General features: G+C 44.2%; 1 protein-coding gene across 4 annotated transcripts in view; it reads right to left on the reverse strand.

The window, feature by feature from the left end:
• Positions 1-15,379, reverse strand: part of LOC115108085 (guanylate kinase-like) — a 28,968-nt gene that overhangs the window by 3,055 nt on the left and 10,534 nt on the right. The window contains exons 11-16 of one of the 4 annotated variants that reach the window (XM_029632036.1): positions 11,260-11,337; positions 10,076-10,172; positions 4,909-5,047; positions 4,390-4,474; positions 4,173-4,258; positions 3,281-4,038 (exon numbers count right to left, since the gene is read on the reverse strand). In XM_029632036.1, the coding sequence (XP_029487896.1) occupies positions 3,973-4,038; positions 4,173-4,258; positions 4,390-4,474; positions 4,909-5,047; positions 10,076-10,172; positions 11,260-11,337 (551 nt within the window). In that variant the 3' untranslated portion in view covers positions 3,281-3,972. Of the gene's footprint in view, positions 1-3,280; positions 4,039-4,172; positions 4,259-4,389; positions 4,475-4,908; positions 5,048-10,075; positions 10,173-11,259; positions 11,338-15,379 lie in introns of those variants that run through there. The other 3 variants (XM_029632037.2, XM_029632038.1, XM_029632039.2) reach the window with 3 other exon arrangements.

Below are 15,379 nucleotides of genomic sequence, written 5' to 3' on the forward strand. Positions count from 1 at the left end.
CGCTTTTTGCCTCAATTTTCAAAAAAACGTCATCTGTGAAACATTTCATAAAATCTGTATGGCCTTAGGAAGGAAAAGGCACAACTCTCGCACACAATTGCCAACTTGGGTAACACTGTACCATAATTTAAGATGCCCCTATAAATATGTAACTACAAAGCAATAACTGTAGAAAAAACATTGTAGTTACATACGACGTGTGATGTAATAGCATAGTAAGAGTTTATCAGTATAGGTTATTACACAACTGGAACACAGACTGTCATTTACCTGTTGAAGGTAAATCCATATCTGTTGTGTAATGACCCGTGTTCTATTTTATGTTATTACACATTTCTTTGTCCCAGTGTGTAACTAATATGTTTTGTAGTTACACTTTTGTTAGTCACCTGTGTATTACCATGTTATGAACTCCAACCCAAACGGGTAACATTGCTACATGTAACTACAAAGGGTCAGTAAAACCAAATCACCAGGTAGTCTCAGGGGTTGACATGGTCTTGATATGTGGATCTTAGTAGACTATGACCTGGTAATCTTTCAAAATCTCAAACTCAAAAATCAAGAAAAAGAACTAACTTCATCACTTAGGCCCCGATTCCTACCGGAGTTTAGAGCGTGTAAATAGAACGTTATTCCCTTTTTATCCAGCCTTTCCTTCTCTATGAATATTCTGGCCTTGAATTTAAGCATGAGAATATCTTGCTATTCACCCACTATTGGTTTGAGGTGGAGTTCAAATAACAACCTGGTCTCAAGGCATTTCATACTATTCTGTATGTAAATCCGAGACGACAATCCATTTAGTATGATATGTTACATGTCGTATGGTTACATGCTGTAAGACAGATGGTTACTTAAGGCAAAAAAGCGTATAAAGCGAACATCTAGCAACCCAAAGTTTTTGAATCTGAATCTCATCACGGACAACTTTAGCATTTTAGAAACTTTTCAACGACTTACTACACTTTTTAGCTACTTTGCAACTACTTAGCATCTTAGCTAACCCTTACCTTAATCCTTTAGCTAACCCTTTACCTGAGCCTAACCTTAACCCTTTAACCTAACTCATAAACTTAGCCCTAACCCTAACCCCTAGCCTAGCTAACGTTAGCAAGTCATTTGTGATTCACGAGGAAACCAGGAATAAGGTAGAGCGAACCTGCTGGTTCCAAGATACAAATAAAAGCCTTCTCCATGCACTGTAATTTATACATTGATAAGAGCTATTGATAAGAGTTAGGTAAATGGAGAAGGGGATTGTAAATACACATAGCAATTTTTTGGGATGATTTTTCACTATGATGCCTGGAGATGAATGTGAACACAGCCATATGGAAGTAAACTGAAAATCATATCAACACGGCATGTACTGCAGCCCCGTTATTCGGAATTATAATTGAATGCCCTCATAATTTGCATGAATTACATTTGGAGACCCAAGCTATGTATAGGCTTCTGTAGGGCTGAATCTGGCGGGTTGATACTTCACTTTAGAATGTTTTGATCATATGCCCAGGCTTTTCTCCATTTTATTTTAAAATGTGTATCATGTTAAATATTTGCCACTATCTAGAGACACAGTCAGTATTTTATTCATAGTCTACCTACTTTCATTTTAAAAAATTGCCGAAATAATCTACAATATCCGACTATTTTTAAATCTACCAGTTGGTCCTGAAACAGAGATGAATATGCATAGATGGCATTTTTTTCCATTGATCCCTATAATCTTACATCTAGCTCTAATGTAGGAGTAGCAATACTTCTTGATGACATCATTAAACAACCAAACAAGCCTGAGCCAGCATCGGGCTGTCACTCACATGCTCAGCATGGAATAATGCGACCAGCAACAACAACCACTTAAAACAACCTGTGGTAGCCTAACACCATCACTATCTCACTATCGCCAATAGCCTAGTGGTGACAACAGTGACACATCAAATAGGAGAGAGCCATTTTTGGAAAACACATAGACATGGCATAAAGAAAGAGAGCATTTACACACAGCCTACTGTTAAAATCAACCCATTCCTTCGAAATGCACAACTGTTACTTCCCATTGCAGACATATTTTATCACGTTCAGCACACAAAATAACTGGTGATCTAAAGTTTAAAAGCAACAATGTTTTGCAGGCATTATTTTCAGCGAGATAGCTAACCACAAGCGAGCTGATAGAGACAGTGCCACTCACCAAATGAGGATCATTTGAAAACAGTAGGCCTTCAACTTAAGTTACTCAATGAGAGGGTGCAGCACTGAGCTAGCATGCAACTCCACTCCCTGGAGTAGCTCAAACTGCTTCAATTGGTTTCAATGCGCTATTAAGTCTTCACATAGGAAGTAATGGTGTCACGTGATGATTGCTTTGTCATTCATATATAGGGGCTCCCGAGTGTCGCAGCAGTCTAAGGCACTGCATCTCAGTGCTATTGGAGTCACTACAGACTCTGGTTCGGTTCCAGGATGTATCACAACCGGCTGTGATTGGGAGTCCCATAGGGCGGCACACAATTGGCCCAGCGTCATCTGGGTTAGGGTTTGGCCAGGGTAGGCCGTCATTGTAAATAAGAATTGGTTCTTAACTGACTTTCCTAGTTAAATAAAGATTGAATTAATTCATTAACATGCGGTTTAGTGTCTGAGGGCCTCGCCAAGGGCTGATTTGACTTTCTAGATGGGTCTCCCCAGAGACCACCAAAGAAAAATTCCGACTGGACCTTTTTTTCTCTTCCATGTTTAACCCTTCCCTTTCCATCACAAACTGAAGAGGTGAAATCAGAATATAATTTAAACTATAGAAAAAAATATTAAATTTTAAATGTCAATTTAAAAAAAGAACACATCATTTTACACATCCTTAGACCTTTCTCTGAAGGCTTTTTCTCACGGATCCCCACTGATCACATGTTACGGTTAGAAGAATGTTGTCACAAAGGTTGCACATATATTTACAATGTGCTTACCCAAGAGCAAGCAACTTAAGGTAGAGTGAAGTAACCTTTTTGAATTACTATGTAGTTACAAAGTCTCTTTGTTATAGGTCTATGAAAGTATTTTGCCTTGTGATCTCATGTGGCAGGCCAAAGAATTCCATCCATACAAAACCTGCCGAATAGAAGATCCTGTATATGGTTGTATTTCCTGTATATGGTTGTATTTTCAACCAGCAGTTACCGGGACATAACACTGATCACATCTTTTTCAAACTTTTTAACAGTGTTAGTTTCATCAGCTGTGCAAAATGATACAAAACACAGGGAAAAAAAAAACAGAAGTTTGACTGCACTGGGCCTTTAATGGATTTAATAAAGATTCATATTCAAAACCAATCTCATTTAATACAATGCTGTAGACGAGTAGCTAGGCCTGTAGCTACATTACATTGTCAAAAACAAACATTGTAAACAATGTACAAATCTGTGTCTTCAATTGTGCACCTAAAAAGTTCCTCTATGAAAATGTTGAATTGGTTGTATGCCATAAACGCTAAAAAGTTATCATGAGGAGACAGAGGCCAGGTTAACAAAATCAAAGCATGTCTTACCTTTTCCAAAAACAGTAACTACATATTAAGTTGCTTGCTCTTGGGTAAATACATTGTAAATACATGTATATCCTTTATAACAACATTGCAATTACAAAGTTGGTTGTCAAATGTTATGACGTAGTACAAAGTAACCAAAAGGGTTATGCCTTAATGTCGCCTCATTTACACATTTGGGGTTGGAGTTCTTGACATGGTAATACACAGGTGACTTCCAAAAGTATAATTACAAAACATATTAGTTGCATACTGGATCAAGGACGTTGTGTAATAAAAGAACTACATCAAATAGATTATGAGTCACTACACACGTGGAATTGCCTTCATTCAGCGAGTTGATTTGTGTGGAATTACCTTCAGCGAGTGCATTTGTAATTACAAAGTCCTTGTTCCAATGGTCTAATTACCAATAAACACTATTAAAATGAAATTAAATAGCAGGTTTGGCCTTGAAAGGCCTTCATCAGAATCACATCCGACATTTCCTGTTGAGACAGATATGAGAATATAAAGTGTGTTTACAGAACCTCAGTACAAAAATGATTCTTGTCCAACGTGGACATCGAGTCAACAACTCCTCCATCCACTCTTTAGACAATCATCCACTTTTCAGACTCACCTCCTTAAGAACACTTTGCAACTTCTCATAGGCCTCATCCAAGTCGCTGTTGACAATGACAATGTCAAACAATCCAGGCTCGTTGCCTAAAATATTGAAGAAACAATTATGGAAATACTACTCAAATCATGCAATGGACTATCCTTAGTTCAATTCCTATCCCTCAAGCATGTGTCGTCTTAAAACCAGTTAACACAGGATAGTATGGGGGACCTACACTCCTCCATGTCAGTCCGGGCTTCCTCCAGGCGGCTCTGTATTTTCTCCTCTGTCTCCGTCGCTCTACCCCTCAAACGTTCTTCCTGTCCATATCAATGGTCCCCAAAAACAATGACAGTTTATACAGTAGCAGAGAGGTAGGCAACTAGATTCAGACGCGGGCTGCTTTCTTTCTGAGCGAATGGTCAGCGGGCCAGAACATAATCATTTGTACACTACAAACAGACCACAAATAAGCTCAAAGGTATTATGTATTTCACAATAACATAATTTCATAATCACATATTTATCCATTTATTCATAGGAATACTAGGGAACAGGATTCATGAATTACTTATTTTTTTGTTGAATTCCTAGTGATTTAACAGTCTTCTTGGTCCAACAACATATGTTTTCTTGTTTTTTTACTTAAAACTTTGGGGGGCCAAATAAAAATAGCTTAGGGGCCAAATTTGTCGCCTGTTGCGGACCCCTGCTGTGGAAGAACCCTGTGGAATGTATGGTTGTGGACTCTTACCAGGACCTCAATAGAGGGGGGCTGGATAGAGATGTAGATTGGGTCCAGGTTAGTCTCCTTGATGTGCCTCACCCCTGCGATATCCACGTCCAAGATACAAATGAGGCCCTTGGCCCTCACGTCCTGTACAGCACTCTTACTGTGGAGAAAACAAATAAAATAGCTATGTTTATTCATTGCATCCACGATTCCACAAAACAAACTTGAAATTATATATCTTTCCACAACTATCACTGATTCATACTTGTGGAAGGACCACCAGAGGGCAGGCTGGGCTCATGGATAGTAGCCCAACAAGGCATGGGAGACAAGGTAACCAGAGGCAATTAAGCATAGCTGACGGTACTAATGACATACTCTCCTTCCCCTATAAGAGAGAGAATGGAACCAGCAGAGAAAAGGGAAAACTATCTCTGGAAGATGGACACCGGGAGAGAGGAGCTATCCAGGAAGAACCACTAAGACGGTGACAATCCCGTGACTTTTTGTTGTAGTTTAAAGATAAGCCTACCGGTTTCATCCGGAGAAGAAGATGTATGTTTTTCCTTGGAAGATTTTCATTGATTATGTTGGACTGTTTGTGTTGACCAAATGCCCTCAATAGAGAACTGTGTTCAATCAAGAAAACCTACTCCTGACTCGTTTATTCCACCTTCCCGCTTTAGAGTGACGCCCAATTACTTGGTCCGCTCACATTGGTGGAGGATGCGGGCATTAGGTGGACGAGTGACACAAGGATAAGTGAGTAAATCAAGATTCTTCCAGTAGACCCGGAGGAACCATTCAAGAACGATGGATAACGCCCTACTACAACAATTGATCACGGCACAGCAGACAACCATAGAACTCCTGCAACAACAGCTGAGCCGACTAGAAGAACCTAGAGTTAAGCCAAGAGCGGCTGCTCACGCCATCTTACCTCGTCTCTCCAAGGAGGATGATATTGAGGCCTTCCTCATGACCTTCGAAAGGACGGCCACCTTGGAAGAGTGGCCGCCCACAGAATGGGCGAGCGCATTAGCCCCTCTTTTGACCGGGGTGGCTCAGGAAGCCTATTTTGACCTGGATTCCCGCGAAGCTGCGGACTATGGGCGACTAAAAGCCGAGATCCTGTCCCGGGAACCAGCTGACTGCCAGAGATAGGGCTGTAAAGTTCCATCAATGGACCTATACAGCTGATCAACCCGTCCGTGCCCAGATCTTTGCCTTAATACGACTGACGAAACAGTGGCTAGAACCTGGAAAGGGAGTAGGACATGTGATAGAGACTCTCGTAGTAGACAAGATATTGAGGGAATTACCCAGTGACTTAAAAAGGGTTGTGGGGCAAGCCAACCCGTTGTCAGCCGACGACATAGCCCAGGCGGTGGAAACATATCGGTCTACAGGGGAGTTGTTAAAAAGTGACAAGGAGGAACGGAAGGAGTCTTCCAATCCCGTACCACGACTCACCCCGGCGCGCTCGCCACCGAAACGTCCAAGCCCCCCCCGGAGGTGGGAGAAGTCAGCCACCACACAGCAGGGTCGGTGTTATAAATGTCAGTCTCCCAACCATTATGCCCCACAATGTCCTAGCAAGGATGAGCCCATGGTCACGGAGTCATCACTGCCTACCCCCACACATCCCGTTATGAGGGGGCAGGATCAACACTGTTGGTTAGCAGAGATAGCCCCAGCCTCAGAGATTCCGGTGCGAGTCGAAGGACAAGATGTGGTAGCTATTCTCGACTCGGGAAGTATGGTTACGTTAGTAGAGGAGCGGATGGTGACCTCCGCAACACTGCTACCAGACAAAGTAGCCGTATCCTGTATCCATGGAGACACCCACTATTACCCCACTGTGAATCTGCTTATTCTCACTCCAAAAGGAAGATGTACAGTCAGGGCCGGGAAAGTGCCGCAGCTGAAGGTGCCATTATTGATCGGGAGAGACTGTCCCCTATATAAGGAGCTTCGGCAGATGACGTTATGCATGGGAAGAAGGGGGACAGGAAAGAAGAGAAAATCCAAGCCCGAGGTAGTAGTCCTACAAGGAGACGTAGCCACGTCCTCGTCCTCTGCAGCAGAGGAAGAAATAGCGACCCAACGTTTACGACAGATATTCCAGGAAACCACCGATGAAGACACATGTGAAGGGCTATACACAACGCAGGAAGGAAGGAGCAACCAGGCGCTAAGGGATATATTTGAAGCTCCATCCGAGGAGGGAACCTGGAAGGGATTCTCCTCGGTCACCCCTGATGGGGATGTGGAACAACCTCCACATCCCTCTACCGAGGTCGACCTGCCCCAGGAATTAAAGTGACAGTTCGGCACCTCGCAGCATAGAGACCCAGACCTAAGGGAGGCCATGAGGAAGGTGAAGGTGATCAAAGGTGAAGGAACGTCGACAGATCAGGTGAGCCCCCTCTTCCTTACTATGCAATCAGGCGGGGTCTCTTATACTGGGTCGTACGACGAAGGGGGGAAAACCAGGAATTACTAATGGTGCCTAGGCCATACAGGGATACAGTTCTACAGTTAGCCCATTCCCACGTCCTAGGAGGACACCTGGCACGAGACAAGACTATTGACAGAATCATGCAGAGATTCTATTGGCTCCGGGTCACCCGGGATGTGGCCAGGTATTGTAGGACGTGTGATCAATGTCAACGTACAGCCCCACGGCCATACCTACGTAACCCTTTGATTCCTCTCCCCATCATAGAAACTCCCTTTGAACGCATAGCTATGGACCTCGTAGGACCCCTCCCAAAATCCGCCAGAGGACACGAGTACATCCTAGTGGTTATAGATTACGCTACCAAGTTCCCTGGAGGCCATACCCCTGCGTAACATGTCGTCAAAGGGAATTGCCAAGGAGTTATTCCTGATGTTCTCTCGTGTGGGCCTCCCCAAGACCATCTTAACTGATCAAGGAACCCCGTTCATGTCCCGGTTGATGAAGGACTTGTGTCGGTTATATCAGGTTCAACAGATACGTACAAGCATATTCCACCCTCAAACAGACGGGTTGTGTGAATGCTTGAACAAAACGATTAAAAGCATGTTGAGAAGAGTGGTGTCCCGAGACGGGAAAAACTGGGACATGCTTCTCCCACACTTAATGTTTGCCCTGCGAGAAGTACCCCAGGCATCCACTGGATTCTCTCCGTTTGAATTGCTCTATGGCAGACCCTGTCGAGGAATCCTCGACTTAGCCAAGGAGACCTGGGAGACCCAACCATGCCCCTTTCGATCCACAATAGAACACGTTACCCTGATGAGAGACCGCCTGTCAGCAGTGTGGCCCATAGTCAAGGAGCATATGGAGAAGGCCCAAAGGACCCAAGGCCGGGCCTATGATAAGTCTGCGACCCCCGTGAGTTCACCGTGGGAGAGAAAGTGATGGTGCTTGTGCCCACGGCCGAACATCGCTTGCTGGCGCAGTGGAGGGGGCCCTACGAGGTAATGAAAAGGGCCTCACCGGTCAATTACCTCATCAAGCAACCTGACAGGAGGAAGAAGGTCCAACTCACATAAACCTGCTGAAGACGTACCATGGACGAGAGGAGGAGGTGGCTTTGATGGCCCTGGAGGGCAAAGGAAAAGAGGAGGCTCTACCACAGGTGCGCCGTGGCCAAACTCTCCTACCGGAGGAGTCAAGACAGCTAGACAAGCTGATTATGAACTTCGGTCAAATATTCTCTCCATTCCCAGGACAAACAGATGTCCTGTTCCACCATATCCACACTGAACCCGGCAAGAAGGTGCATATCCGCCCTTACAGGATTCCTGAGGCTCGCAGAGTCATCGCTAAGAAAGAGGTGAGGGAGATGTTGAGGATGGGCGTGATCGAGCCCTCGACGAGTGAGTGGTCCAGTCCCATAGTCCTGATCCCCAACTCCAATGGTAGTATGAGACTCTGCAACGACTTTAGGGGCGTGAATGCCATCTCTACATTCGATGCGTATCCCATGCCCCGCGTGGATGAACTCTTGGAGCGCTTAGGAAAGGCCAAGTTCATCACTACCCTGGATTTGACGAAGGGATATTGGCAAGTGCCGGTGGCTCCGGAGGATCGCCCAAAGACTGCCTTCGCCACCCCAAAGGGGCTTTTCCAGTATGTGAGGATGCCCTTCGGACTGCACGGTGCCGCTGCAACCTTCCAACGCCTCATGGATGCCATTCTACGGCCCCATCAAGAGTATGCAGCGGTGTACATAGACGATGTGGTCATCCACAGCGAGGACTGGGATAGTCACCTCCTGCGATTACGGGCGGTGCTCGTGAGTTTGGAAGCCACAGGGTTGACAGCCAATCCAAATAGATGCTGCCTGGGTTTGTCCGAAGCGGAATACCTGGAGTACACCGTGGGGAATGGGAAAATACGCCCACAGGCAGAGAAGACCAGGGCAATTCGTGACTGGCCTCGACCCCGGACCAAGCGAGACGTTCGGGCCTTCTTAGGGATAACAGGATATTATCGCCGTTTTATCCCGGGATATGCAACCATTGCCAACCCCCTCACAAACCTCATCAGGAAAAACCTGCCAAACCAGGTAGAGTGGAAAGACGAGACGGAAGAGGCCTTTCAATTGCTAAAAGATGGCCTGTGTTCTGATCCCGTTCTACAGGCTCCGGACTTCTCACAAGAGTTCATTGTGCAGGTCGACGCCTCGGACACAGGGCTCGGGGCCGTACTAGCTCAGGGTAAAGGTGAAGCAGAGAAGCCGATTCTCTTCATTTAGTAGGAAGCTCAGCGATCGGGAACAGAGATATGCGACCGTAGAGAAAGAGGCCTTAGCCATCAAGTGGGCCCTCGATTATCTCCGGTACTACCTACTGGGTCGGAGGTTTGCATTAGTTACTGACCATGCGCCCCTCACGTGGATGGCTGGTAAGAGAAACAATAACAACAGAATAGCCAGATGTTTTTTGTCTTTACAACCGTTCTCTTTCCATGTCATCCACAGGGCCGGATCGAGGAACGGGAATGCAGACGCGCTGTCCCGACGCGACCAAGACGGTGCGTCTGGCGCCCGACCCTCCGGTTCGGTCCTGGGGGGGAAGGTATGTGGAAGGACCACCAGAGGGCAGGCTGGGCTCATGGATAGTAGCCCAACAAGGCATGGGAGACAAGGTAATCAGAGGCAATTAAGCACAGCTGACGGTATATATACTCTACCTTGTTCCGTACAGGTTGCCCGAAAACTCATCAGTCTCAATGAATTCTCCCTTGTCAATATCCTCCTGCATAGCCTCCCTGTTTGTGAAGTGGTAATCTTGAAACGGACAGGAGAAAAGAAGACGAGGTTAGTCATCAGTCAGCCGGGATGGAGTTCTCTCAAAACAACTGTGGGTAAGTTCACAGGGTACAATACATGTATATTGATTAGTAATCAGGCACTAGAAAATGTTTTATAGAAATAATGCAAGGACAAGTATGGGTAGACAGGGAAATTAGCATTCACATCACTACACATTACTGTGTCCCTACCATTGTGATTATCTTATTCCTCCACAACATCACAGTGGATCTAACACAGTGGGGAGAACTCTGTCGGTAACACAGGACAACCTTGTCACGATCACATTTACAGGGACAACAACACTCATATTGAACCTAGAGCCACTGACGGCAACACATACACATATAGCATCACAACATTACAGGTTTGTTCAGAATGAATCCCAGCAGATTACAATGTGTCCAGGTAAAAGGTAGATGGATAGAGGATTTCAATGGATGAAGGTGAAAATGATTTAAATGATTAATGAAAAATAGACAATGAACGTATAGGGGGGGGAGTAAACTATCACAGACTGATTCCAACAAGCTCACTGTCATGGTGGTGCAGTTTCTGTGTCATTTTTCGTAAGAAAACACAAAGGTATATTGATCAAAGAAATATAAATAATATCAAGGATATTTGTCTTTACAACAGGACCACACCTTACTAGCAGCTATGATCCATACTATAAATTGATATTACTGAACTGGAGCTATATTAAAAAAACGGCTGTACTATGAAGCCTATCAATTTCAACAAAATGTTGCAATGCTAATGATGTGTACAAAACAGACATTTTATGGGTGTGAAGACTTCTCTCTTTGGGTCTGGAGAGGGGATCCACTACTGAGGAATTACAGGGGGCTAATTTCAAATGCTTTTTACTCCAAAGTGCAAACTGGCATTTGTATTCCTTTGAATAATAGACTGTACTTTCCATGACTATTAAGCCCTTGGTGTTTGGTCACTCTGTACTTGAAATATGAAAGTAACCCCCATCACTCTCTCTTGGTAATGTTTTTATGAATCGCATTTAGGTGTGGTTCAATAGAAGCCTAAATTAGGAGGATAGCTACACCTGCGGATGAAACAGAAGATAGGATGTCTGCTACGGGCAGTAACATAGCCCCCAGAAGCATAGGCAGACCGAACAGGCCTACGGAGAAAAAACAAAAAAGGCATAAACAAAGATGTATATCCCTGTATCTTACAGGGGGTTACTCGGGAGAGCCATTGGTGCAGTTCGCTTGGGAGTAAGAAGCATTGGAGCTTCAGTGTCAATAGTAGAGTGGGAGAAGAGGTGGTGGGTAGGCACAAAAAGGGCAAAAAGGGTATTGAAAGAGTGGAAGAGTCCATTTTTTTATATTTTTTTATTTAACCTTTTATTTAACTTGGCAAGTCAGTTAAGAACAAATTCTTATTTTACATTGACGGCCTACAAACTCTCCCCTAACCCGGACGGCGCTGGGCCAATTGTGCGCCGCCCTATGGGACTCCCGAAAAACCTGGAAGTAGTAGGTTTAAGATTTTCTTCATATATATATACAGTACCAGTCAAAAGTTTGGACACACCTACTCATTTTCTTTATTTTTATTATTTTATACATTTTAGAAGACGTCAAAACTATGAAATAACACACTGAATCATGTAGTAAGAAAAAAAGTGTTCAAAAGATTGCCACCCTTTGCCTTGATGACAACTTTGCACACTCCTGGCATTCTTGCATCCAGCTTCATGAGATATTCACCTGCGGTGACGGATTTAGGTATAGTCGACATGAGCAGCTGCCCAGGGCGGCATCTTGTCCGGGTGCGGTTGTGCGATAAAAATTAGAGCTGGTATACAGAAGATAGCCCTATTTGGTAAAAGCCAAGTCCATATTATGGAAAGAACAGCTGAAATAAGCAAAGAGAAACGACAGTCAAAATGCGGAAAATGTCAAGAACTTTGAAAGTTTCTTCAAGTGCAGTCGCAAAAACCATCAAGCTCTCAAGAGGACCGCTACAGGAAAAGAGTTTCCTCTGCTGCAGAGGATAAGTTCATTAGAGTTACCAGCCTCAGAAATTGCAGACCAAATAAATGCTTCAGAGTTCAAGTGACAGACACATCTCAACATCAACTGTTCAGAGGAGACAGCGTGAATCAGGCCTTCATGAGCAAAGGGCTACCCAGACCCCTCTTTTACGCTGCTTCTACTCTGTGTGTTATCTATGCATAGTCACTATAACTCTACCCACATGTACATATCACCTCAATTACCTCGACTAACCGGTGCCCCCACACGCGGACACCAACGTCTTAATGCCAGACAAGCTAAACACGTTCTTCTCCTGCTTTGAGGATAACACAGCATCACCGACGAGGCCAACTACCGAGAACTGTGGGCTCTCCTTCTCTGTGGCCGACATAAGTAAGACATTTAAGCGTGTTAACCCTCGCAAGACTGCAGGCCCAGACGGCATCTCTAGCTGCCTCCTCAGAGCATGTGCAGACCAGCTGGCTGGTGTGTTTACGGACATATTCAGTCTCTCCTTATCCCAGTCTGCTGTCCCCAAATGCTTCAAGATTGCCACCATTGTTCCTGTACCCAAGAATGCAAAGGTAACTGGAGTAAATGACGTAGCACTCACTTCTGTAATCATGAAGTGCTTTGAGAGACTAGTCAAGGATCAGATCACCTCCACCTTACCGGTCACCATAGACTCACATCAATTTGTTTTCCACCTAATTGGTTCACAGATGATACAATCGCCATCACACTGCACACTGCCTCATCCCATCTGGACAAGAGGAATACCTATGAGGAATACCTATGTTCAATTACTATAGCTCAGCATTCAACCCCATAGTAACCTTGTAAGCTAATCATTAAGCTTGAGGCCCCACCAATCTTAGTCATTGGTGCTTCCTGCTTTAGTTTTTGCTTGTAAGCAGGAATCAGGAGGATAGAATTATGGTCAGATTTGCCAAATGGATGGCGAGGGAGAGCTTTGTACGCATCTCTGTGTGTGGAGTAAATGTGGTCTAGATTTGTTTTCCCTCTGGTTGCACATTTAACATGCTGGTAGAAATTGGCTCAAACAGATTTGAGTTTCCCTGCATTAAAGTCCCCGGCCACTAGTAATGCCGCCTCTGAATGAACATTTTCCTGTTTGCTTATGGACTTATACAGCTCATTGAGTGCTGTCTTAGTGCCAGCATCGGTTTGTGGTGGTATATAGGCAGCCATGAAAAATATAGATAAACTCTCTTGGTAAATAGTGTAGTCTACAGCTTATTGTGAGATACTCTACCATAGGCGAGCAAAACCTCAAGACTTCCTTAGATTTCATGCACCAGCTGAATGGGTGACCCTAGTACAGGTCCATGTAAGGAGAGGAGTGCCACCAAGTCTCCATCCCTGGGAGATGAGGTATAGATGACTGCTCAGATGGTTATTTACTGTTGACCACAAAACCACAACTGGGGTCAACCACTGACCCAGATGTATTTTTAATGTGCCTCTTAGTCATGAGACCTGATATAGCGCCCTGTGTCTTGTTGTTTACAAATATACATAGACCGTCACCCCTTGTCTTACCAGAGGCTGCTGTTCTATGCTGCTGAAAAAACTTAAAACCCCGCCAGCTGTATGTTATTCATTTCGCCGTTCAGCCACGACGAAACATACGTTTTACAGTTTTTGATGTCCCTTTGGTAGGATATACAGTGCCTTGCGAAAGTATTCGGCCCCCTTGAACTTTGTGACCTTTTGCCACATTTCAGGCTTCAAACATAAAGATATAAAACTGTATTTTTTGTGAAGAATCAACAACAAGTGGGACACAATCACGAAGTGGAACGACATTTATTGGATATTTAAAACTTTTTTAACAAATCAAAAACTGAAAAATTGGGCGTGCAAAATTATTCAGCCCCTTTACTTTCAGTGCAGCAAACTCTCTCCAGAAGTTCAGTGAGGATCTCTGAATGATCCAATGTTGACCTAAATGACTAATGATGATAAATACAATCCACCTGTGTGTAATCAAGTCTCCGTATAAATGCACCTGCACTGTGATAGTCTCAGAGGTCCGTTAAAAGCGCAGAGAGCATCATGAAGAACAAGGAACACACCAGGCAGGTCCGAGATACTGTTGTGAAGAAGTTTAAAGCCGGATTTGGATACAAACAGATTTCCCAAGCTTTAAACATCCCAAGGAGCACTGTGCAAGCGATAATATTGAAATGGAAGGAGTATCAGACCACTGCAAATCTACCAAGACCTGGCCGTCCCTCTAAACTTTCAGCTCATACAAGGAGAAGACTGATCAGAGATACAGCCAAGAGGCCCATGATCACTCTGGATGAACTGCAGAGATCTACAGCTGAGGTGGGAGACTCTGTCCATAGGACAACAATCAGTCGTATATTGCACAAATCTGGCCTTTATGGAAGAGTGGCAAGAAGAAAGCCATTTCTTAAACATATCCATAAAATGTGTCGTTTAAAGTTTGCCACAAGCCACCTGGGAGACACACCAAACATGTGGAAGAAGGTGCTCTGGTCAGATGAAACCAAAATTGAACTTTTTGGCAACAATGCAAAACGTTATGTTTGGCGTAAAAGCAACACAGCTCATCACCCTGAACACACCATCCCCACTGTCAAACATGGTGGTGGCAGCATCATGGTTTGGGCCTGCTTTTCTTCAGCAGGGATAGGGAAGATGGTTAAAATTGATGGGAAGATGGATGGAGCCAAATACAGGACCATTCTGGAAGAAAACCTGATGGAGTCTGCAAAAGACCTGAGACTGGGACGGAGATTTGTCTTCCAAAAAGACAATGATCCAAAACATAAAGCAAAATCTACAATGGAATGGTTCAAAAATAAACATATGCAGGTGTTAGAATGGCCAAGTCAAAGTCCAGACCTGAATCCAATCGAGAATCTGTGGAAAGAACTGAAAACTGCTGTTCACAAATGCTCTCCATCCAACCTCACTGAGCTCGAGCTGTTTTGCAAGGAGGAATGGGAAAAAATGTCAGTCTCTCGATGTGAAAAACTGATAGAGACATACCCCAAGCGACTTACAGCTGTAATGGCAGCAAAAGGTGGCGCTACAAAGTATTAATTTAAGGGGGCTGAATAATTTTGCACGCCCAATTTTTCAGTTTTTGATTTGTTAAAAAAGTTTGAAATATCCAATAAATGT

This window comes from Oncorhynchus nerka, linkage group LG24, assembly GCF_034236695.1.
Source record: "Oncorhynchus nerka isolate Pitt River linkage group LG24, Oner_Uvic_2.0, whole genome shotgun sequence".
Lineage (NCBI taxonomy): Eukaryota > Metazoa > Chordata > Actinopteri > Salmoniformes > Salmonidae > Oncorhynchus > Oncorhynchus nerka.